The 27,147-nt window shown below is 32.8% G+C and overlaps 1 protein-coding gene across 1 annotated transcript in view; it reads right to left on the bottom strand.

Moving 5' to 3' along the window:
* LOC149129101 (collagen alpha-1(XII) chain-like) overlaps positions 1–26,888 on the bottom strand; it is a gene marked incomplete at both ends in the record, with an annotated part of 63,495 nt that extends 36,607 nt beyond the window's left edge. The window contains 23 exons of the mRNA XM_089346789.1: positions 1,551–2,120; positions 2,841–2,885; positions 3,226–3,282; positions 5,319–5,888; positions 6,609–6,653; positions 6,994–7,050; positions 8,721–9,290; positions 10,011–10,055; positions 10,396–10,452; positions 12,153–12,722; positions 13,443–13,487; positions 13,828–13,884; positions 15,515–16,084; positions 16,805–16,849; positions 17,190–17,246; positions 18,877–19,446; positions 20,142–20,186; positions 20,527–20,583; positions 22,208–22,777; positions 23,498–23,542; positions 23,883–23,939; positions 25,554–26,123; positions 26,844–26,888. Of these exons, the coding sequence (XP_089202915.1) occupies positions 1,551–2,120; positions 2,841–2,885; positions 3,226–3,282; positions 5,319–5,888; positions 6,609–6,653; positions 6,994–7,050; positions 8,721–9,290; positions 10,011–10,055; positions 10,396–10,452; positions 12,153–12,722; positions 13,443–13,487; positions 13,828–13,884; positions 15,515–16,084; positions 16,805–16,849; positions 17,190–17,246; positions 18,877–19,446; positions 20,142–20,186; positions 20,527–20,583; positions 22,208–22,777; positions 23,498–23,542; positions 23,883–23,939; positions 25,554–26,123; positions 26,844–26,888 (5,319 nt within the window). The remainder of the gene's footprint in view (positions 1–1,550; positions 2,121–2,840; positions 2,886–3,225; positions 3,283–5,318; positions 5,889–6,608; positions 6,654–6,993; positions 7,051–8,720; positions 9,291–10,010; positions 10,056–10,395; positions 10,453–12,152; positions 12,723–13,442; positions 13,488–13,827; positions 13,885–15,514; positions 16,085–16,804; positions 16,850–17,189; positions 17,247–18,876; positions 19,447–20,141; positions 20,187–20,526; positions 20,584–22,207; positions 22,778–23,497; positions 23,543–23,882; positions 23,940–25,553; positions 26,124–26,843) is intronic.
* Positions 26,889–27,147: the final 259 nt, after the last annotated feature.

The raw sequence follows: 27,147 nt of genomic DNA on the forward strand, positions 1-27,147 counted from the left end.
TATATATATATATTTATATATGTTGTTGTACTTGGGGATGGTCATATTGCCAGTTTAGCCAATAAAAACACACGCACTGTATATTTGGTGTTAATTATTTTTTTTTTTTTTTCAGCTTTATATTACATTAATCTTAATCTTAATCTTATTTCGGCCAGAGTTCTTTCGTCACACTTCTGTGACCTCATCAGTGGTCCTTTGTTTCCTTCTTTCTTATGTGTGTCTCACCTTGCTAACTATCAGCCATTTTGTATTTATTGGCTAAACTGGCAATATGACCATCCCCAAGTACAACAACATCTGTTTCAACACACGATTTCACATAAAAAATCTTGCAAAACAAATATATATTTATATATATATATATATACACACACATATATTTATGTATGTTTGTATTCATGCACAAATGCAAAGAAAACACACATATTACACAATAGGTATACAAGTAATTGCCTGTATATGAAATAATGCACTATGCCACATTTTCTCGGACTACAGGCGTTGTCAGATTGAATTAAGCTTTTCACAAATCCTGAAAATATGTACGAAATACACATCTGTAACTATCACGTAGAATAGGTTCTTGTAAAACTCAGTGCAATATTCATGATCTCAAGTTATATGATTAAAATGTTAGATGCTTTTCAAAACTATACAACGAATAATACATGTTAGATGAGTAGAAATTGGTAAGATTTCAGTCGTTAAGTTTAACCAATGTCGTTAGCATTGTATGCAGATATCATTACAATCGAAAATAATTTCAAAGTTTATAAATAAAGATAGGAGCTGATACATATCCACTTAAACACTTACAATTAGTAAACATATTATTGTAGACCATTGCAAAAAGATTTTCTATAACATTTTGACGTCCTAGAAGCTTTCATCCATTAATCAATGTTATATTCAACAACACGATTAAAAACATTAGCAAAGACCAATATAATTATATAAAGTGTAGTTAATATATATTAGGGAGAAGGAAGGGCAATATGATTTAGATGTAGTAATAACAGATTGAATATCACATGTGAAAGGAATAAGAATATTGAGGAACGGAGAAGCAAATGCCAACAGCATTAGTACGTTAACAGGATTATTTTGATAAAGACACAAAGAAACGTCAGTTATCTAATGACATATAGGTACATTAGTAAGAGAGATTCTGAAGGAAAGTTCCTAGTCGGTTATCACTATTTATAAAACATGTTAATAACTTATTCATAATTACTTCCACTTAACACGGCAATATTAAATCTACAATCTTTCAACGATGGGAGTCAGTCGTTGGAAAGGAAAATAGACATCATAAGGCAACGAAGAGTATGTTGTGAAAAACAATTCATATTACACGAGATTGTTAGCACTGTTAGCAACGTCAATTGTAAATACTTGCACAAAAGGTTAACTAAAGTTCAAACGTAAAAGTAACACAATAGGAGATGTTGTTAAATATATCTTTGTAGAATAGTTGAGATTATATCATTGATTAGTAATGCTTTACAATACAACTTCGCTTTGTAATCACATGCTAATTGCTATACCTGGGCAATATTGCTCAAATATTCTTTCTTTCAGATTCGATAGTTCGTTGAAGTCGGTCACAATAAACATGTTTTCGTCAACGGGCAACGAGGAAATCTGGCTCAATTCTGTAGTGTCACTTAGACCAATACCAATAGCATATATGTGGATGCCATCCTCTCTGGCTTTCACTGCTTCTGGAATAGTGTCGTAAGCATTGACGTTCGATATGCCGTCGGTGAGCAGTATGGCAATATTGGGAACGGATGGCCTGTCACCTTTCTCTGTCGTGAACATTACTGACCGCATGGTGGTAAGCCCGCCGTAAGTGTTTGTACTGCCGTAAACATATGGAATTTGGAGAACTGCATCGATTACTTCTTGCTTTGTTTGGAAAGCATTCAAATGGAATTGGATTTTCACGTCTGAACTGTAAAGGACTGCACCGATTCGAACATTGCCATTGTCAATGGAAGCAGCAGACACGAAATCAACAATAAAATTTAGCATTTTCTGGAAGTTTTCTGCTTGGACACTAGTTGATGAGTCCAAAATGAAGATGATGTCAGATTCTGTTCCGCCACAATCACCTGGAGAACATTACAATAACTTATCACCTATCCAATAATACACCGCCAACACATAAATCAACAATACCATTTCAAATCTTTTTCAATGACGCAAAGTGACAATTATACAATACATGTACGTCATGCACTTATCCACAAAAACAGTTCAGAATATAGAAACATCTGAAAACACAGAAAACAAAAAACAAGCTATTTCATCACAACTATCTGAAAACGGGTTCACAAGAAGATATTGATAATTGAAGACAATACATGACAGGAACGATGAGAACAACTACAAACACCTATTATGCCATTCACTTCAATCCACACTATATCGAATCCTACAAAGAAAGACACATGGAAAATAATGTTCCATATTGACAAAACAAAACAAAACAACACTCTATTATATACGAAGAAATTGCAGGGATTGAACACTAAACAGGAATAGTATCCATTGGAAGAAGCAGCCGAAAGTTTCTTTGAGGTTGCCAAATTAGACAACTTGCACAAAAACAAAAAGTGACACTCACGAAACACTTATATAGCAAAGACAAAAGTCTAAAAATCAATACACATTTAGACAAAAGCAGGGAGCTTCTCAAATAACCAACACAATTCACGTCAATAACAATACCTTGTAACATGTTAACATGTAAACCCATCAACAACACGCACACACATAAATCTACAACATTGTATCAACGAAGAATATGTTGAGCAGTACGAGAGCCTTACCCTTTCTTGGTAATGTAATGGCAGGTGCTATAGTTTTCTCCACAACTGCGAGAAATAAAATTAATATTTACTGTTCCATGTGCAAAAATCTCTTCTCAAGTTTACTTTCTAAACACACCCATGATCAATACACTTTACTCCACATTACGATCTCCCCCCAACGAATAGAGAGAATCACTGCTTGTAGTAATTCTCTGAATGAAAACATACTGAAAATCCATAAAACAATTCACTTATTTTCATTATGTATAAAATTAAAACCATACTGGTTATAGATTGGCTATTAAAATCTTTGCTAAACATTGATCACAAGTGTGAAAAGAATAAGATGGATGTCAGCATATACATTTACTTAAATGGAATAAAGGTTTCATTAATGTCTCACCTCTCTTTCTCGTCACCTCAAATACAGGTGTCTGTCTAGTAGGTTCTGGTTGCCCTCCTTCCAAAGAAAGATAATCACAGAACTTAGTAATACTCCCATACATATCTATTTGAATACAATTATAATGCTTTCTCACACTCCAAATATAGAAGCACACACATGTACATCAGTTTATCTATCTGACAATGTATCAACCCACATTTACATGTGAATAGAAAGGTATTTATCAGGATGTATATACATGTAAAAAATGCACTTCAGCATATGCTAAAAATATTTATGCACATACAAACGTACATATATCTATATATCAATACGTCAATTCTTTGACAAGATATATACACATGTACGTAAAAGCATATATATAAAGAAATATATATATATATCTATTCACACAAACACACACAAATATATATATATATATATATATATATATATATATATATATATATATATATGTATATATCGACTGCAATATATATTTACATATATATATACATATATATCTAGCTATACACACCCACCCACATATATATATATATATATATATATATATTTATATATGTTGTTGTGCTTGGGGATGGTCATATTGCCAGTTTAGCCAATAAAAACACACGCACTGTATATTTGGTGTTAATTATTATTTTTTTTTTTTCAGCTTTATATTACATTAATCTTAATCTTAATCTTATTTCGGCCAGAGTTCTTTCGTCACACTTCTGTGACCTCATCAGTGGTCCTTTGTTTCCTTCTTTCTTATGTGTGTCTCACCTTGCTAACTATCAGCCATTTTGTATTTATTGGCTAAACTGGCAATATGACCATCCCCAAGTACAACAACATCTGTTTCAACACACGATTTCACATAAAAAATCTTGCAAAACAAATATATATTTATATATATATATATATACACACACATATATTTATGTATGTTTGTATTCATGCACAAATGCAAAGAAAACACACATATTACACAATAGGTATACAAGTAATTGCCTGTATATGAAATAATGCACTATGCCACATTTTCTCGGACTACAGGCGTTGTCAGATTGAATTAAGCTTTTCACAAATCCTGAAAATATGTACGAAATACACATCTGTAACTATCACGTAGAATAGGTTCTTGTAAAACTCAGTGCAATATTCATGATCTCAAGTTATATGATTAAAATGTTAGATGCTTTTCAAAACTATACAACGAATAATACATGTTAGATGAGTAGAAATTGGTAAGATTTCAGTCGTTAAGTTTAACCAATGTCGTTAGCATTGTATGCAGATATCATTACAATCGAAAATAATTTCAAAGTATATAAATAAAGATTGGAGCTGATACATATCCACTTAAACACTTACAATTAGTAAACATATTATTGTAGACCATTGCAAAAAGATTTTCTATAACATTTTGACGTCCTAGAAGCTTTCATCCATTAATCAATGTTATATTCAACAACACGATTAAAAACATTAGCAAAGACCAATATAATTATATAAAGTGTAGTTAATATATATTAGGGAGAAGGAAGGGCAATATGATTTAGATGTAGTAATAACAGATTGAATATCACATGTGAAAGGAATAAGAATATTGAGGAACGGAGAAGCAAATGCCAACAGCATTAGTACGTTAACAGGATTATTTTGATAAAGACACAAAGAAACGTCAGTTATCTAATGACATATAGGTACATTAGTAAGAGAGATTCTGAAGGAAAGTTCCTAGTCGGTTATCACTATTTATAAAACATGTTAATAACTTATTCATAATTACTTTCAGTTAACACGGCAATATTAAATCTACAATCTTTCAACGATGGGAGTCAGTCGTTGGAAACGAAAATAGACATCATAAGGAAACGAAGAGTATGTTGTGAAAAACAATTCATATTACACGAGATTGTTAGCACTGTTAGCAACGTCAATTGTAAATACTTGCACAAAAGGTTAACTAAAGTTCAAACGTAAAAGTAACACAATAGGAGATGTTGTTAAATATATCTTTGTAGAATAGTTGAGATTATATCATTGATTAGTAATGCTTTACAATACAACTTCGCTTTGTAATCACATGCTAATTGCTATACCTGGGCAATATTGCTCAAATATTCTTTCTTTCAGATTCGATAGTTCGTTGAAGTCGGTCACAATAAACATGTTTTCGTCAACGGGCAACGAGGAAATCTGGCTCAATTCTGTAGTGTCACTTAGACCAATACCAATAGCATATATGTGGATGCCATCCTCTCTGGCTTTCACTGCTTCTGGAATAGTGTCGTAAGCATTGACGTTCGATACGCCGTCGGTGAGCAGTATGGCAATATTGGGAACGGATGGCCTGTCACCTTTCTCTGTCGTGAACATTACTGTCCGCATGGTGTTAAGCCCGCCGTAAGTGTTTGTACTGCCGTAAACATATGGAATTTGGAGAACTGCATCGATTACTTCTTGCTTTGTTTGGAAAGCATTCAAATGGAATTGGATTTTCACGTCTGAACTGTAAAGGACTGCACCGATTCGAACATTGCCATTGTCAATGGAAGCAGCAGACACGAAATCAACAATGAAATTTAGCATTTTCTGGAAGTTTTCTGCTTGGACACTAGTTGATGAGTCCAAAATGAAGATGATATCAGATTCTGTTCCGCCACAATCACCTGGAGAACATTACAATAACTTATCACCTATCCAATAATACACTGCCAACACATAAATCAACAATACCATTTCAAATCTTTTTCAAAGACGCAAAGTGACAATTATACAATACATGTACGTCATGCACTTATCCACAAAAACAGTTCAGAATATAGAAACATCTGAAAACACAGAAAACAAAAAACAAGCTATTTCATCACAACTATCTGAAAACGGGTTCACAAGAAGATATTGATAATTGAAGACAATACATGACAGGAACGATGAGAACAACTACAAACACCTGTTATGCCATTCACTTCAATCCACACTATATCGAATCCTACAAAGAAAGACACATGGAAAATAATGTTCCATATTGACAAAACAAAACAAAACAACACTCCATTATATACGAAGAAATTGCAGGGATTGAACACTAAACAGGAATAGTATGCATTGGAAGAAGCAGCCGAAAGTTTCTTTGAGGTTACCAAATTAGACAACTTGCACAAAAACAAAAGGTGACACTCACGAAACACTTATATAGCAAAGACAAAAGTCTAAAAATCAATACACATTTAGACAAAAGCAGGGAGCTTCTCAAATAACCAACATAATTCACGTCAATAACAATACCTTGTAACATGTTAACACGTACACCCATCAACAACATGCACACACATAAATCTACAACATTGTATCAACGAAGAATATGTTGAGCAGTACGAGAGCCTTACCCTTTCTTGGTAATGTAATGGCAGGTGCTGGAGTTTTCTCCACAACTGCGAGAAATAAAATTAACATTTACTGTTCCATGTGCAAAAATCTCTTCTCAAGTTTACTTTCTAAACACACCCATGATCAATACACTTTACTCCACATTACGATCTCCCCCCAACGAATAGAGAGAATCACTGCTTGTAGTAATTCTCTGAATGAAAACATACTGAAAATCCATAAAACAATTCACTTATTTTCATTATGTATAAAATTAAAACCGTACTGGTTATAGATTGGCTATTAAAATCTTTGCTAAACATTGATCACAAGTGTGAAAAGAATAAGATGGATGTCAGCATATACATTTACTTAAATGGAATAAAGGTTTCATTAATGTCTCACCTCTCTTTCTCGTCACCTCAAATACAGGTATCTGTCTAGTAGGTTCTGGTTGCCCTCCTTCCAAAGAAAGATAATCACAGAACTTAGTAATACTCCCATACATATTTATTTGAATACAGTTGTAATGCTTTCTCACACTCGAAATATAGAAGCACACACATGTACATTAGATTATCTATCTGACAATGTATCAACCCACATTTACATGTGAATAGAAAGGTATTTATCAGGATGTATATACATGTAAAAAATGCACTTCAGTATATGGCAAAAATATGTATGCATATACAAACGTTCATATATCTATATATCAATACGTCAATTCTTTGACAAGATATATACACATGTACGTAAAAGCATATATATAAAGAAATATATATATATATCTATACACACACACACACGCAAATAAATATATATATATATATATATATATATATATATATATATATATATATATATATATATATATATCTACTGTAATATATAAATATTTACATATATATATACATATATATCTAGCTATACACACACATACATATGTATATACACATATATTTATGTATGTTTGTATTCATGCACAAATGCAAATAAAACACAAATATATTACACAATAGGTATACAAGTAATTGCCTCTATATGAAATAATGCACTATGCCACACTTTCTCGGACTACAAGTGTTGTCAGATTGAATTAAGCTTTTCACAAATCCTGAAAATATGTACGAAATACACATCTGTAACTATCACGTAGAATAGGTTCTTGTAAAACTCAGTGCAATATTCATGATCTCAAATTATATGATTAAAATGTTAGATGCTTTTCAAAACTATACAACGAATAATACATGTTAGATGAGTAGAAATTGGTAAGATTTCAGTCGTTAAGTGTAACCAACGTCGTTAGCATTGTATGCAGATATCATTAGAAACGAAAATAATTTCAAAGTATATAAATAAAGATTGGAGCTGATACATATCCACTTAAACACTTACAATTAGTAAATATATTATTGTAGACCATTGCAAAAAGATTTTCTATAACATTTTGACGTCCTAGAAGCTTTCATCCATTAATCAATGTTATATTCAACAACACGATTAAAAACATTAGCAAAGACCAATATAATTATATAAAGTGTAGTTAATATATATTAGGGAGAAGGAAGGGCAATATGATTTAGATGTAGTAATAACAGATTGAATATCACATGTGAAAGGAATAAGAATATTGAGGAACGGAGAAGCAAATGCCAACAGCATTAGTACATTAACAGGATTATTTTGATAAAGACACAAAGAAACGTCAGTTATCTAATGACATATAGGTACATTAGTAAGAGAGATTCTGAAGGAAAGTTCCTAGTCGGTTATCACTATTTATAAAACATGTTAATAACTTATTCGTAATTACTTCCACTTAACACGGCAATCTTAAATCTACAATCTTTCAACGATGGGAGTCAGTCGTTGGAAACGAAAATAGACATCATAAGGCAACGAAGAGTATGTTGTGAAAAACAATTCATATTACACGAGATTGTTAGCACTGTTAGCAACGTCAATTGTAAATACTTGCACAAAAGGTTAACTAAAGTTCAAACTTGAAAGTAACACAATAGGAGATGTTGTTAAATATATCTTTGTAGAATAGTTGAGATTATATCATTGATTAGTAATGCTTTACAATACAACTTCGCTTTGTAATCACATGCTAATTGCTATACCTGGGCAATATTGCTCAAATATTCTTTCTTTCAGATTCGACAGTTCGTTGAAGTCGGTCACAATAAACATGTTTTCGTCAACGGGCAACGAGGAAATCTGGCTCAATTCTGTAGTGTCACTTAGACCAATACCAATAGCATATATGTGGATGCCATCCTCTCTGGCTTTCACTGCTTCTGGAATAGTGTCGTAAGCATTGACGTTCGATACGCCGTCGGTGAGCAGTATGGCAATATTGGGAACGGATGGCCTGTCACCTTTCTCTGTCGTGAACATTATTGTCCGCATGGTGTTAAGCCCGCCGTAAGTGTTTGTACTGCCGTAAACATACGGAATTTGGAGAACTGCATCGATTACTTCTTGCTTTGTTTGGAAAGCATTCAAATGGAATTGGATTTTCACGTCTGAACTGTAAAGGACTGCACCGATTCGAACATTGCCATTGTCAATGGAAGCAGCAGACACGAAATCAACAATGAAATTTAGCATTTTCTGGAAGTTTTCTGCTTGGACACTAGTTGATGAGTCCAAAATGAAGATGATGTCAGATTCTGTTCCGCCACAATCACCTGGAGAACATTACAATAACTTATCACCTATCCAATAATACACCGCCAACACATAAATCAACAATACCATTTCAAATCTTTTTCAATGACGCAAAGTGACAATTATACAATACATGTACGTCATGCACTTATCCACAAAAACAGTTCAGAATATAGAAACATCTGAAAACACAGAAAACAAAAAACAAGCTATTTCATCACAACTATCTGAAAACGGGTTCACAAGAAGATATTGATAATTGAAGACAATACATGACAGGAACGATGAGAACAACTACAAACACCTGTTATGCCATTCACTTCAATCCACACTATATCGAATCCTACAAAGAAAGACACATGGAAAATAATGTTCCATATTGACAAAACAAAACAAAACAACACTCTATTATATACGAAGAAATTGCAGGGATTGAACACTAAACAGGAATAGTATCCATTGGAAGAAGCAGCCGAAAGTTTCTTTGAGGTTGCCAAATTAGACAACTTGCACAAAAACAAAAAGTGACACTCACGAAACACTTATATAGCAAAGACAAAAGTCTAAAAATCAATACACATTTAGACAAAAGCAGGGAGCTTCTCAAATAACCAACACAATTCACGTCAATAACAATACCTTGTAACATGTTAACATGTACACCCATCAACAACATGCACACACATAAATCTGCAACATTGTATCAACGAAGAATATGTTGAGCAGTACGAGAGCCTTACCCTTTCTTGGTAATGTAATGGCAGGTGCTGGAGTTTTCTCCACAACTGCGAGAAATAAAATTAACATTTACTGTTCCATGTGCAAAAATCTCTTCTCAAGTTTACTTTCTAAACACACCCATGATCAATACACTTTACTCCACATTACGATCTCCCCCCAACGAATAGAGAGAATCACTGCTTGTAGTAATTCTCTGAATGAAAACATACTGAAAATCCATAAAACAATTCACTTATTTTCATTATGTATAAAATTAAAACCGTACTGGTTATAGATTGGCTATTAAAATCTTTGCTAAACATTGATCACAAGTGTGAAAAGAATAAGATGGATGTCAGCATATACATTTACTTAAATGGAATAAAGGTTTCATTAATGTCTCACCTCTCTTTCTCGTCACCTCAAATACAGGTATCTGTCTAGTAGGTTCTGGTTGCCCTCCTTCCAAAGAAAGATAATCACAGAACTTAGTAATACTCCCATACATATTTATTTGAATACAGTTGTAATGCTTTCTCACACTCGAAATATAGAAGCACACACATGTACATTAGATTATCTATCTGACAATGTATCAACCCACATTTACATGTGAATAGAAAGGTATTTATCAGGATGTATATACATGTAAAAAATGCACTTCAGTATATGGCAAAAATATGTATGCATATACAAACGTTCATATATCTATATATCAATACGTCAATTCTTTGACAAAATATATACACATGTATGTAAAAGCATATATATAAAGAAATATATATATATATCTATTCACACAAACACACACACAAATATATATATATATATATATGTATATATCGACTGCAATATATAAATATTTACATATATATATACATATATATCTAGCTATACACACACACCCACACACACACATATATATATATATATATATATATATATATATATATATATATATATATATATATATACACACATATATTCATGTATGTTTGTATTCATGCACAAATGCAAAGAAAACACACATATATTACACAATAGGTATACAAGTAATTGCCTGTATATGAAATAATGCACTATGCCACATTTTCTCGGACTACACGTGTTGTCAGACTGAATTAAGCTTTTCACAAATCCTGAAAATATGTACGGAATACACATCTGTAACTATCACGTAGAATAGGTTCTTGTAAAACTCAGTGCAATATTCATGATCTCAAATTATATGATTAAAATGTTAGATGCTTTTCAAAACTATACAACGAATAATACATGTTAGATGAGTAGAAATTGGTAAGATTTCAGTCGTTAAGTGTAACCAACGTCGTTAGCATTGTATGCAGATATCATTAGAAACGAAAATAATTTCAAAGTATATAAATAAAGATTGGAGCTGATACATATCCACTTAAACACTTACAATTAGTAAATATATTATTGTAGACCATGGCAAAAAGATTTTCTATAACAGTTTGACATTTTGATGTCCTAGAAGCTTTCATCCATTAATCAACATTATATTCAACAACACGATTAAAAACATTAGCAAAGACCAATATAATTATATAAAGTGTAGTTAATATATATTAGGGAGAAGGAAGGGCAATATGATTTAGATGTAGTAATAACAGATTGAATATCACATGTGAAAGGAATAAGAATATTGAGGAACGGAGAAGCAAATGCCAACAGCATTAGTACGTTAACAGGATTATTTTGATAAAGACACAAAGAAACGTCAGTTATCTAATGACATATAGGTACATTAGTAAGAGAGATTCTGAAGGAAAGTTCCTAGTCGGTTATCACTATTTATAAAACATGTTAATAACTTATTCATAATTACTTCCAGTTAACACGGCAATATTAAATCTACAATCTTTCAACGATGGGAGTCAGTCGTTGGAAACGAAAATAGACATCATAAGGCAACGAAGAGTATGTTGTGAAAAACAATTCATATTACACGAGATTGTTAGCACTGTTAGCAACGTCAATTGTAAATACTTGCACAAAAGGTTAACTAAAGTTCAAACGTAAAAGTAACACAATAGGAGATGTTGTTAAATATATCTTTGTAGAATAGTTGAGATTATATCATTGATTAGTAATGCTTTACAATACAACTTCGCTTTGTAATCACATGCTAATTGCTATACCTGGGCAATATTGCTCAAATATTCTTTCTTTCAGATTCGACAGTTCGTTGAAGTCGGTCACAATAAACATGTTTTCGTCAACGGGCAACGAGGAAATCTGGCTCAATTCTGTAGTGTCACTTAGACCAATACCAATAGCATATATGTGGATGCCATCCTCTCTGGCTTTCACTGCTTCTGGAATAGTGTCGTAAGCATTGACGTTCGATACGCCGTCGGTGAGCAGTATGGCAATATTGGGAACGGATGGCCTGTCACCTTTCTCTGTCATGAACATTATTGTCCGCATGGTGTTAAGCCCGCCGTAAGTGTTTGTACTGCCGTAAACATATGGAATTTGGAGAACTGCATCGATTACTTCTTGCTTTGTTTGGAAAGCATTCAAATGGAATTGGATTTTCACGTCTGAACTGTAAAGGACTGCACCGATTCGAACATTGCCATTGTCAATGGAAGCAGCAGACACGAAATCAACAATGAAATTTAGCATTTTCTGGAAGTTTTCTGCTTGGACACTAGTTGATGAGTCCAAAATGAAGATGATGTCAGATTCTGTTCCGCCACAATCACCTGGAGAACATTACAATAACTTATCACCTATCCAATAATACACCGCCAACACATAAATCAACAATACCATTTCAAATCTTTTTCAATGACGCAAAGTGACAATTATACAATACATGTACGTCATGCACTTATCCACAAAAACAGTTCAGAATATAGAAACATCTGAAAACACAGAAAACAAAAAACAAGCTATTTCATCACAACTATCTGAAAACGGGTTCACAAGAAGATATTGATAATTGAAGACAATACATGACAGGAACGATGAGAACAACTACAAACACCTGTTATGCCATTCACTTCAATCCACACTATATCGAATCCTACAAAGAAAGACACATGGAAAATAATGTTCCATATTGACAAAACAAAACAAAACAACACTCTATTATATACGAAGAAATTGCAGGGATTGAACACTAAACAGGAATAGTATGCATTGGAAGAAGCAGCCGAAAGTTTCTTTGAGGTTACCAAATTAGACAACTTGCACAAAAACAAAAGGTGACACTCACGAAACACTTATATAGCAAAGACAAAAGTCTAAAAATCAATACACATTTAGACAAAAGCAGGGAGCTTCTCAAATAACCAACATAATTCACGTCAATAACAATACCTTGTAACATGTTAACACGTACACCCATCAACAACATGCACACACATAAATCTACAACATTGTATCAACGAAGAATATGTTGAGCAGTACGAGAGCCTTACCCTTTCTTGGTAATGTAATGGCAGGTGCTGGAGTTTTCTCCACAACTTCGAGAAATAAAATTAACATTTACTGTTCCATGTGCAAAAATCTCTTCTCAAGTTTACTTTCTAAACACACCCATGATCAATACACTTCACTCCACATTACGATCTCCCCCCAACGAATAGAGAGAATCACTGCTTGTAGTAATTCTCTGAATGAAAACATACTGAAAATCCATAAAACAATTCACTTATTTTCATTATGTATAAAATTAAAACCGTACTGGTTATAGATTGGCTATTAAAATCTTTGCTAAACATTGATCACAAGTGTGAAAAGAATAAGATGGATGTCAGCATATACATTTACTTAAATGGAATAAAGGTTTCATTAATGTCTCACCTCTCTTTCTCGTCACCTCAAATACAGGTATCTGTCTAGTAGGTTCTGGTTGCCCTCCTTCCAAAGAAAGATAATCACAGAACTTAGTAATACTCCCATACATATTTATTTGAATACAGTTGTAATGCTTTCTCACACTCGAAATATAGAAGCACACACATGTACATTAGATTATCTATCTGACAATGTATCAACCCACATTTACATGTGAATAGAAAGGTATTTATCAGGATGTATATACATGTAAAAAATGCACTTCAGTATATGGCAAAAATATGTATGCATATACAAACGTTCATATATCTATATATCAATACGTCAATTCTTTGACAAGATATATACACATGTACGTAAAAGCATATATATAAAGAAATATATATATATATATCTATTCACACAAACACACACACAAATATATATATATATATATATGTATATATCGACTGCAATATATAAATATTTACATATATATATACATATATTTCTAGCTATACACACACACCCACACACACATATATATATACATATATATATATATATATATACACACATATATTCATGTATGTTTGTATTCATGCACAAATGCAAAGAAAACACACATATATTACACAATAGGTATACAAGTAATTGCCTCTATATGAAATAATGCACTATGCCACACTTTCTCAGACTACAGGTGTTGTCAGATTGAATTAAGCTTTTCACAAATCCTGAAAATATGTATGAAATACACATCTGTAACTATCACGTAGAATAGGTTCTTGTAAAACTCAGTGCAATATTCATGATCTCAAATTATATGATTAAAATGTTAGATGCTTTTCAAAACTATACAAGGAATAATACATGTTAGATGAGTAGAAATTGGTAAGATTTCAGTCGTTAAGTTTAACCAACGTCGTTTCAAAGTATATAAATAAAGGTTGGAGCTGATACATATCCACTTAAACACTTACAATTAGTAAATATATTATTGTAGACCATTGCAAAAAGATTTTCTATAACATTTTGACGTCCTAGAAGCTTTCATCCATTAATCAATGTTATATTCAACAACACGATTAAAAACATTAGCAAAGACCAATATAATTATATAAAGTGTAGTTAATATATATTAGGGAGAAGGAAGGGCAATATGATTTAGATGTAGTAATAACAGATTGAATATCACATGTGAAAGGAATAAGAATATTGAGGAACGGAGAAGCAAATGCCAACAGCATTAGTACGTTAACAGGATTATTTTGATAAAGACACAAAGAAACGTCAGTTATCTAATGACATATAGGTACATTAGTAAGAGAGATTCTGAAGGAAAGTTCCTAGTCGGTTATCACTATTTATAAAACATGTTAATAACTTATTCATAATTACTTCCAGTTAACACGGCAATATTAAATCTACAATCTTTCAACGATGGGAGTCAGTCGTTGGAAACGAAAATAGACATCATAAGGCAACGAAGAGTATGTTGTGAAAAACAATTCATATTACACGAGATTGTTAGCACTGTTAGCAACGTCAATTGTAAATACTTGCACAAAAGGTTAACTAAAGTTCAAACGTAAAAGTAACACAATAGGAGATGTTGTTAAATATATCTTTGTAGAATAGTTGAGATTATATCATTGATTAGTAATGCTTTACAATACAACTTCGCTTTGTAATCACATGCTAATTGCTATACCTGGGCAATATTGCTCAAATATTCTTTCTTTCAGATTCGACAGTTCGTTGAAGTCGGTCACAATAAACATGTTTTCGTCAACGGGCAACGAGGAAATCTGGCTCAATTCTGTAGTGTCACTTAGACCAATACCAATAGCATATATGTGGATGCCATCCTCTCTGGCTTTCACTGCTTCTGGAATAGTGTCGTAAGCATTGACGTTCGATACGCCGTCGGTGAGCAGTATGGCAATATTGGGAACGGATGGCCTGTCACCTTTCTCTGTCATGAACATTATTGTCCGCATGGTGTTAAGCCCGCCGTAAGTGTTTGTACTGCCGTAAACATATGGAATTTGGAGAACTGCATCGATTACTTCTTGCTTTGTTTGGAAAGCATTCAAATGGAATTGGATTTTCACGTCTGAACTGTAAAGGACTGCACCGATTCGAACATTGCCATTGTCAATGGAAGCAGCAGACACGAAATCAACAATGAAATTTAGCATTTTCTGGAAGTTTTCTGCTTGGACACTAGTTGATGAGTCCAAAATGAAGATGATGTCAGATTCTGTTCCGCCACAATCACCTGGAGAACATTACAATAACTTATCACCTATCCAATAATACACCGCCAACACATAAATCAACAATACCATTTCAAATCTTTTTCAATGACGCAAAGTGACAATTATACAATACATGTACGTCATGCACTTATCCACAAAAACAGTTCAGAATATAGAAACATCTGAAAACACAGAAAACAAAAAACAAGCTATTTCATCACAACTATCTGAAAACGGGTTCACAAGAATATATTGATAATTGAAGACAATACATGACAGGAACGATGAGAACAACTACAAACACCTGTTATGCCATTCACTTCAATCCACACTATATCGAATCCTACAAAGAAAGACACATGGAAAATAATGTTCCATATTGACAAAACAAAACAAAACAACACTCTATTATATACGAAGAAATTGCAGGGATTGAACACTAAACAGGAATAGTATCCATTGGAAGAAGCAGCCGAAAGTTCCTTTGAGGTTGCCAAATTAGACAACTTGCACAAAAACAAAAAGTGACACTCACGAAACACTTATATAGCAAAGACAAAAGTCTAAAAATCAATACACATTTAGACAAAAGCAGGGAGCTTCTCAAATAACCAACACAATTCACGTCAATAACAATACCTTGTAACATGTTAACATGTACACCCATCAACAACATGCACACACATAAATCTACAACATTGTATCAACGAAGAATATGTTGAGCAGTACGAGAGCCTTACCCTTTCTTGGTAATGTAATGGCAGGTGCTGGAGTTTTCTCCACAACTGCGAGAAATAAAATTAACATTTACTGTTCCATGTGCAAAAATCTCTTCTCAAGTTTACTTTCTAAACACACCCATGATCAATACACTTTACTCCACATTACGATCTCCCCCCAACGAATAGAGAGAATCACTGCTTGTAGTAATTCTCTGAATGAAAACATACTGAAAATCCATAAAACAATTCACTTATTTTCATTATGTATAAAATTAAAACCGTACTGGTTATAGATTGGCTATAAAAATCTTTGCTAATCATTGATCACAAGTGTGAAAAGAATAAGATGGATGTCAGCATATACATTTACTTAAATGGAATAAAGGTTTCATTAATGTCTCACCTCTCTTTCTCGTCACCTCAAATACAGGTGTCTGTCTAGTAGGTTCTGGTTGCCCTCCTTCCAAAGAAAGATAATCACAGAACTTAGTAATACTCCCATACATATTTATTTGAAGACAGTTGTAATGCTTTCTCACACTCCAAATATAGAAGCACACACATGTACATTAGATTATCTATCTGACAATGTATCAACCCACATTTACATGTGAATAGAAAAGTATTTATCAGGATGTATATACCTGTAAAAAATGCACTTCAGTATATGGCAAAAATATGTATGCATATACAAACGTTCATATATCTATATATCAATACGTCAATTCTTTGACAAGATATATACACATGTACGTAAAAGCATATATATAAAGAAATATATATATATATATCTATTCACACAAACACACACACAAATATATATATATATATATATGTATATATCGACTGCAATATATAAATATTTACATATATATATACATATATTTCTAGCTATACACACACACCCACACACACATATATATATACATATATATATATATATATATACACACATATATTCATGTATGTTTGTATTCATGCACAAATGCAAAGAAAACACACATATATTACACAATAGGTATACAAGTAATTGCCTCTATATGAAATAATGCACTATGCCACACTTTCTCAGACTACAGGTGTTGTCAGATTGAATTAAGCTTTTCACAAATCCTGAAAATATGTATGAAATACACATCTGTAACTATCACGTAGAATAGGTTCTTGTAAAACTCAGTGCAATATTCATGATCACAAATTATATGATTAAAATGTTAGATGCTTTTCAAAACTATACAAGGAATAATACATGTTAGATGAGTAGAAATTGGTAAGATTTCAGTCGTTAAGTTTAACCAACGTCGTTTCAAAGTATATAAATAAAGGTTGGAGCTGATACATATCCACTTAAACACTTACAATTAGTAAATATATTATTGTAGACCATTGCAAAAAGATTTTCTATAACATTTTGACGTCCTAGAAGCTTTCATCCATTAATCAATGTTATATTCAACAACACGATTAAAAACATTAGCAAAGACCAATATAATTATATAAAGTGTAGTTAATATATATTAGGGAGAAGGAAGGGCAATATGATTTAGATGTAGTAATAACAGATTGAATATCACATGTGAAAGGAATAAGAATATTGAGGAACGGAGAAGCAAATGCCAACAGCATTAGTACGTTAACAGGATTATTTTGATAAAGACACAAAGAAACGTCAGTTATCTAATGACATATAGGTACATTAGTAAGAGAGATTCTGAAGGAAAGTTCCTAGTCAGTTATCACTATTTATAAAACATGTTAATAACTTATTCATAATTACTTCCAGTTAACACGGCAATACTAAATCTACAATCTTTCAATGATGGGAGTCAGTCGTTGGAAAGGAAAATAGACATCATAAGGCAACGAAGAGTATGTTGTGAAAAACAATTCATATTACACGAGATTGTTAGCACTGTTAGCAACGTCAATTGTAAATACTTGCACAAAAGGTTAACTAAAGTTCAAACGTAAAAGTAACACAATAGGAGATGTTGTTAAATATATCTTTGTAGAATAGTTGAGATTATATCATTGATTAGTAATGCTTTACAATACAACTTCGCTTTGTAATCACATGCTAATTGCTATACCTGGGCAATATTGCTCAAATATTCTTTCTTTAAGATTCGATAGTTCGTTGAAGTCGGTCACAATAAACATGTTTTCGTCAACGGGCAACGAGGAAATCTGGCTCAATTCTGTGGTGTCACTTAGACCAATACCAATAGCATATATGTGGATGCCATCCTCTCTGGCTTTCACTGCTTCTGGAATAGTGTCGTAAGCATTGACGTTCGATACGCCGTCGGTGAGCAGTATGGCAATATTGGGAACGGATGGCCTGTCACCTTTCTCTGTCGTGAACATTACTGTCCGCATGGTGTTAAGCCCGCCGTAAGTGTTTGTACTGCCGTAAACATATGGAATTTGGAGAACTGCATCGATTACTTCTTGCTTTGTTTGGAAAGCATTCAAATGGAATTGGATTTTCACGTCTGAACTGTAAAGGACTGCACCGATTCGAACATTGCTATTGTCAATGGAAGCAGCAGACACGAAATCAACAATGAAATTTAGCATTTTCTGGAAGTTTTCTGCTTGGACACTAGTTGATGAGTCCAAAATGAAGATGATGTCAGATTCTGTTCCGCCACAATCACCTGGAGAACATTACAATAACTTATCACCTATCCAATAATACACTGCCAACACATAAATCAACAATACCATTTCAAATCTTTTTCAATGACGCAAAGTGACAATTATACAATACATGTACGTCATGCACTTATCCACAAAAACAGTTCAGAATATAGAAACATCTGAAAACACAGAAAACTATCTGAAAACGGGTTCACAAGAAGATATTGATAATTGAAGACAATACATGACAGGAACGATCAGAACAACTACAAACACCTGTTATGCCATTCACTTCAATCCACACTATATCGAATCCTACAAAGAAAGACACATGGAAAATAATGTTCCATATTGACAAAACAAAACAAAACAACACTCTATTATATACGAAGAAATTGCAGGGATTGAACCTTAAACAGGAATAGTATCCATTGGAAGAAGCAGCCGAAAGTTTCTTTGACGTTACCAAATTAGACAACTTGCACAAAAACAAAAAGTGACACTCACGAAACACTTATATAGCAAAGACAAAAGTCTAAAAATCAATACACATTTAGACAAAAGCAGGGAGCTTCTCAAATAACCAACACAATTCACGTCAATAACAATACCTTGTAACATGTTAACATGTACACCCATCAACAACATGCACACACATAAATCTACAACATTGTATCAACGAAGAATATGTTGAGCAGTACGAGAGCCTTACCCTTTCTTGGTAATGTAATGGCAGGTGCTGCAGTTTTCTCCACAACTGCGAGAAATAAAATTAAGATTTACTGTTCCATGTGCAAAAATCTCTTCTCAAGTTTACTTTCTAAACACACCCATGATCAATACACTTTACTCCACATTACGATCTCCCCCCAACGAATAGAGAGAATCACTGCTTGTAGTAATTCTCTGAATGAAAACATACTGAAAATCCATAAAACAATTCACTTATTTTCATTATGTATAAAATTAAAACCGTACTGGTTATAGATTGGCTATAAAAATCTTTGCTAATCATTGATCACAAGTGTGAAAAGAATAAGATGGATGTCAGCATATACATTTACTTAAATGGAATAAAGGTTTCATTAATGTCTCACCTCTCTTTCTCGTCACCTCAAATACAGGTGTCTGTCTAGAAGGTTCTGGTTGCCCTCCTTCCAAAGAAAGATAATCACAGAACTTAGTAATACTCCCATACATATTTATTTGAATACAGTTGTAATGCTTTCTCACACTCGAAATATAGAAGCACACACATGTACATTAGATTATCTATCTGACAATGTATCAACCCACATTTACATGTGAATAGAAAAGTATTTATCAGGATGTATATACATGTAAAAAATGCACTTCAGTATATGGCAAAAATATGTATGCATATACAAACGTTCATATATCTATATATCAATACGTCAATTCTTTGACAAGATATATACACATGTACGTAAAAGCATATATATAAAGAAATATATATATATATCTATTCACACAAACACACACACAAATATATATATATATATATATATATGTATATATCGACTGCAATATATAAATATTTACATATATATATACATATATATCTAGCTATACACACACACCCACACACACATATATATATATATATATATATATACACACATATATTCATGTATGTTTGTATTCATGCACAAATGCAAATAAAACACAAATATATTACACAATAGGTATACAAGTAATTGCCTGTATATGAAATAATGCACTATGCCACACTTTCTCGGACTACACGTGTTGTCAGATTGAATTAAGCTTTTCACAAATCCTGAAAATATGTACGAAATACACATCTGTAACTATCACGTAGAATAGGTTCTTGTAAAACTCAGTGCAATATTCATGATCTCAAATTATATGATTAAAATGTTAGATGCTTTTCAAAACTATACAACGAATAATACATGTTAGATGAGTAGAAATTGGTAAGATTTCAGTCGTTAAGTTTAACCAACGTCGTTTCAAAGTATATAAATAAAGGTTGGAGCTGATACATATCCACTTAAACACTTACAATTAGTAAACATATTATTGTAGACCATTGCAAAAAGATTTTCTATAACATTTTGACGTCCTAGAAGCTTTCATCCATTAATCAATGTTATATTCAACAACACGATTAAAAACGTTAGCAAAGACCAATATAATTATATAAAGTGTAGTTAATATATATTAGGGAGAAGGAAGGGCAATATGATTTAGATGTAGTAATAACAGATTGAATATCACATGTGAAAGGAATAAGAATATTGAGGAACGGAGAAGCAAATGCCAACAGCATTAGTACATTAACAGCATTATTTTGATAAAGACACAAAGAAACGTCAGTTATCTAATGACATATAGGTACATTAGTAAGAGAGATTCTGAAGGAAAGTTCCTAGTCAGTTATCACTATTTATAAAACATGTTAATAACTTATTCATAATTACTTCCACTTAACACGGCAATATTAAATCTACAATCTTTCAATGATGGGAGTCAGTCGTTGGAAAGGAAAATAGACATCATAAGGCAACGAAGAGTATGTTGTGAAAAACAATTCCTATTACACGAGATTGTTAGCACTGTTAGCAACGTCAATTGTAAATACTTGCACAAAAGGTTAACTAAAGTTCAAACGTAAAAGTAACACAATAGGAGATGTTGTTAAATATATCTTTGTAGAATAGTTGAGATTATATCATTGATTAGTAATGCTTTACAATACAACTTCGCTTTGTAATCACATGCTAATTGCTATACCTGGGCAATATTGCTCAAATATTCTTTCTTTCAGATTCGACAGTTCGTTGAAGTCGGTCACAATAAACATGTTTTCGTCAACGGGCAACGAGGAAATCTGGCTCAATTCTGTAGTGTCACTTAGACCAATACCAATAGCATATATGTGGATGCCATCCTCTCTGGCTTTCACTGCTTCTGGAATAGTGTCGTAAGCGTTGACGTTCGATACGCCGTCGGTGAGCAGTATGGCAATATTGGGAACGGATAGCCTGTCACCTTTCTCTGTCGTGAACATTATTGTCCGCATGGTGTTAAGCCCGCCGTAAGTGTTTGTACTGCCGTAAACATATGGAATTTGGAGAACTGCATCGATTACTTCTTGCTTTGTTTGGAAAGCATTCAAATGGAATTGGATTTTCACGTCTGAACTGTAAAGGACTGCACCGATTCGAACATTGCCATTGTCAATGGAAGCAGCAGACACGAAATCAACAATGAAATTTAGCATTTTCTGGAAGTTTTCTGCTTGGACACTAGTTGATGAGTCCAAAATGAAGATGATATCAGATTCTGTTCCGCCACAATCACCTGGAGAACATTACAATAACTTATCACCTATCCAATAATACACCGCCAACACATAAATCAACAATACCATTTCAAATCTTTTTCAATGACGCAAAGTGACAATTATACAATACATGTACGTCATGCACTTATCCACAAAAACAGTTCAGAATATAGAAACATCTGAAAACACAGAAAACAAAAAACAAGCTATTTCATCACAACTATCTGAAAACGGGTTCACAAGAAGATATTGATAATTGAAGACAATACATGACAGGAACGATGAGAACAACTACAAACACCTGTTATGCCATTCACTTCAATCCACACTATATCGAATCCTACAAAGAAAGACACATGGAAAATAATGTTCCATATTGACAAAACAAAACAAAACAACACTCTATTATATACGAAGAAATTGCAGGGATTGAACACTAAACAGGAATAGTATGCATTGGAAGAAGCAGCCGAAAGTTTCTTTGAGGTTACCAAATTAGACAACTTGCACAAAAACAAAAGGTGACACTCACGAAACACTTATATAGCAAAGACAAAAGTCTAAAAATCAATACACATTTAAACAAAAGCAGGGAGCTTCTGAAATAACCAACATAATTCACGTCAATAACAATACCTTGTAACATGTTAACACGTACACCCATCAACAACATGCACACACATAAATCTACAACATTGTATCAACGAAGAATATGTTGAGCAGTACGAGAGCCTTACCCTTTCTTGGTAATGTAATGGCAGGTGCTGGAGTTTTCTCCACAACTGCGAGAAATAAAATTAACATTTACTGTTCCATGTGCAAAAATCTCTTCTCAAGTTTACTTTCTAAACACACCCATGATCAATACACTTTACTCCACATTACGATCTCCTCCCAACGAATAGAGAGAATCACTGCTTGTAGTAATTCTCTGAATGAAAACATACTGAAAATCCATAAAACAATTCACTTACTTTCATTATGTATAAAATTAAAACCATACTGGTTATAGATTGGCTATTAAAATCTTTGCTAAACATTGATCACAAGTGTGAAAAGAATAAGATGGATGTCAGCATATACATTTACTTAAATGGAATAAAGGTTTCATTAATGTCTCACCTCTCTTTCTCGTCACCTCAAATACAGGTGTCTGTCTAGTAGGTTCTGGTTGCCCTCCTTCCAAAGAAAGATAATCACAGAACTTAGTAATACTCCCATACATATCTATTTGAATACAATTGTAATGCTTTCTCACACTCGAAATATAGAAGCACACACATGTACATTAGTTTATCTATCTGACAATGTATCAACCCACATTTACATGTGAATAGAAAAGTATTTATCAGGATGTATATACATGTAAAAAATGCACTTCAGTATATGGCAAAAATATGTATGCATATACAAACGTTCATATATCTATATATCAATACGTCAATACTCTGACAAGATATATACACATGTACGTAAAAGCATATATATAAAGAAATATATATATATATCTATACACACACACACACACAAATAAATATATATATATATATATATATATATATATATATATATATATATCTACTGCAATATATAAATATTTACATATATATATACATATATATCTAGCTATACACACACATACATATGTATATACACATATATTTATGTATGTTTGTATTCATGCACAAATGCAAATAAAACACAAATATATTACACAATAGGTATACAAGTAATTGCCTGTATATGAAATAATGCACTATGCCACACTTTCTCGGACTACACGTGTTGTCAGATTGAATTAAGCTTTTCACAAATCCTGAAAATATGTACGAAATACACATCTGTAACTATCACGTAGAATAGGTTCTTGTAAAACTCAGTGCAATATTCATGATCTCAAATTATATGATTAAAATGTTAGATGCTTTTCAAAACTATACAACGAATAATACATGTTAGATGAGTAGAAATTGGTAAGATTTCAGTCGTTAAGTTTAACCAACGTCGTTTCAAAGTATATAAATAAAGGTTGGAGCTGATACATATCCACTTAAACACTTACAATTAGTAAACATATTATTGTAGACCATTGCAAAAAGATTTTCTATAACATTTTGACGTCCTAGAAGCTTTCATCCATTAATCAATGTTATATTCAACAACACGATTAAAAACGTTAGCAAAGACCAATATAATTATATAAAGTGTAGTTAATATATATTAGGGAGAAGGAAGGGCAATATGATTTAGATGTAGTAATAACAGATTGAATATCACATGTGAAAGGAATAAGAATATTGAGGAACGGAGAAGCAAATGCCAACAGCATTAGTACGTTAACAGGATTATTTTGATAAAGACACAAAGAAACGTCAGTTATCTAATGACATATAGGTACATTAGTAAGAGAGATTCTGAAGGAAAGTTCCTAGTCGGTTATCACTATTTATAAAACATGTTAATAACTTATTCATAATTACTTTCAGTTAACACGGCAATATTAAATCTACAATCTTTCAATGATGGGAGTCAGTCGTTGGAAAGGAAAATAGACATCATAAGGCAACGAAGAGTATGTTGTGAAAAACAATTCATATTACACGAGATTGTTAGCACTGTTAGCAACGTCAATTGTAAATACTTGCACAAAAGGTTAACTAAAGTTCAAACGTAAAAGTAACACAATAGGAGATGTTGTTAAATATATCTTTGTAGAATAGTTGAGATTATATCATTGATTAGTAATGCTTTACAATACAACTTCGCTTTGTAATCACATGCTAATTGCTATACCTGGGCAATATTGCTCAAATATTCTTTCTTTCAGATTCGACAGTTCGTTGAAGTCGGTCACAATAAACATGTTTTCGTCAACGGGCAACGAGGAAATCTGGCTCAATTCTGTAGTGTCACTTAGACCAATACCAATAGCATATATGTGGATGCCATCCTCTCTGGCTTTCACTGCTTCTGGAATAGTGTCGTAAGCGTTGACGTTCGATACGCCGTCGGTGAGCAGTATGGCAATATTGGGAACGGATAGCCTGTCACCTTTCTCTGTCGTGAACATTATTGTCCGCATGGTGTTAAGCCCGCCGTAAGTGTTTGTACTGCCGTAAACATATGGAATTTGGAGAACTGCATCGATTACTTCTTGCTTTGTTTGGAAAGCATTCAAATGGAATTGGATTTTCACGTCTGAACTGTAAAGGACTGCACCGATTCGAACATTGCCATTGTCAATGGAAGCAGCAGACACGAAATCAACAATGAAATTTAGCATTTTCTGGAAGTTTTCTGCTTGGACACTAGTTGATGAGTCCAAAATGAAGATGATATCAGATTCTGTTCCGCCACAATCACCTGGAGAACATTACAATAACTTATCACCTATCCAATAATACACCGCCAACACATAAATCAACAATACCATTTCAAATCTTTTTCAATGACGCAAAGTGACAATTATACAATACATGTACGTCATGCACTTATCCACAAAAACAGTTCAGAATATAGAAACATCTGAAAACACAGAAAACAAAAAACAAGCTATTTCATCACAACTATCTGAAAACGGGTTCACAAGAAGATATTGATAATTGAAGACAATACATGACAGGAACGATGAGAACAACTACAAACACCTGTTATGCCATTCACTTCAATCCACACTATATCGAATCCTACAAAGAAAGACACATGGAAAATAATGTTCCATATTGACAAAACAAAACAAAACAACACTCTATTATATACGAAGAAATTGCAGGGATTGAACACTAAACAGGAATAGTATGCATTGGAAGAAGCAGCCGAAAGTTTCTTTGAGGTTACCAAATTAGACAACTTGCACAAAAACAAAAGGTGACACTCACGAAACACTTATATAGCAAAGACAAAAGTCTAAAAATCAATACACATTTAGACAAAAGCAGGGAGCTTCTGAAATAACCAACATAATTCACGTCAATAACAATACCTTGTAACATGTTAACACGTACACCCATCAACAACATGCACACACATAAATCTACAACATTGTATCAACGAAGAATATGTTGAGCAGTACGAGAGCCTTACCCTTTCTTGGTAATGTAATGGCAGGTGCTGGAGTTTTCTCCACAACTGCGAGAAATAAAATTAACATTTACTGTTCCATGTGCAAAAATCTCTTCTCAAGTTTACTTTCTAAACACACCCATGATCAATACACTTTACTCCACATTACGATCTCCTCCCAACGAATAGAGAGAATCACTGCTTGTAGTAATTCTCTGAATGAAAACATACTGAAAATCCATAAAACAATTCACTTACTTTCATTATGTATAAAATTAAAACCATACTGGTTATAGATTGGCTATTAAAATCTTTGCTAAACATT

This window comes from Octopus bimaculoides, unplaced genomic scaffold (assembly GCF_046866305.1).
Source record: "Octopus bimaculoides isolate indiv1 unplaced genomic scaffold, ASM4686630v1 contig160, whole genome shotgun sequence".
Lineage (NCBI taxonomy): Eukaryota > Metazoa > Mollusca > Cephalopoda > Octopoda > Octopodidae > Octopus > Octopus bimaculoides.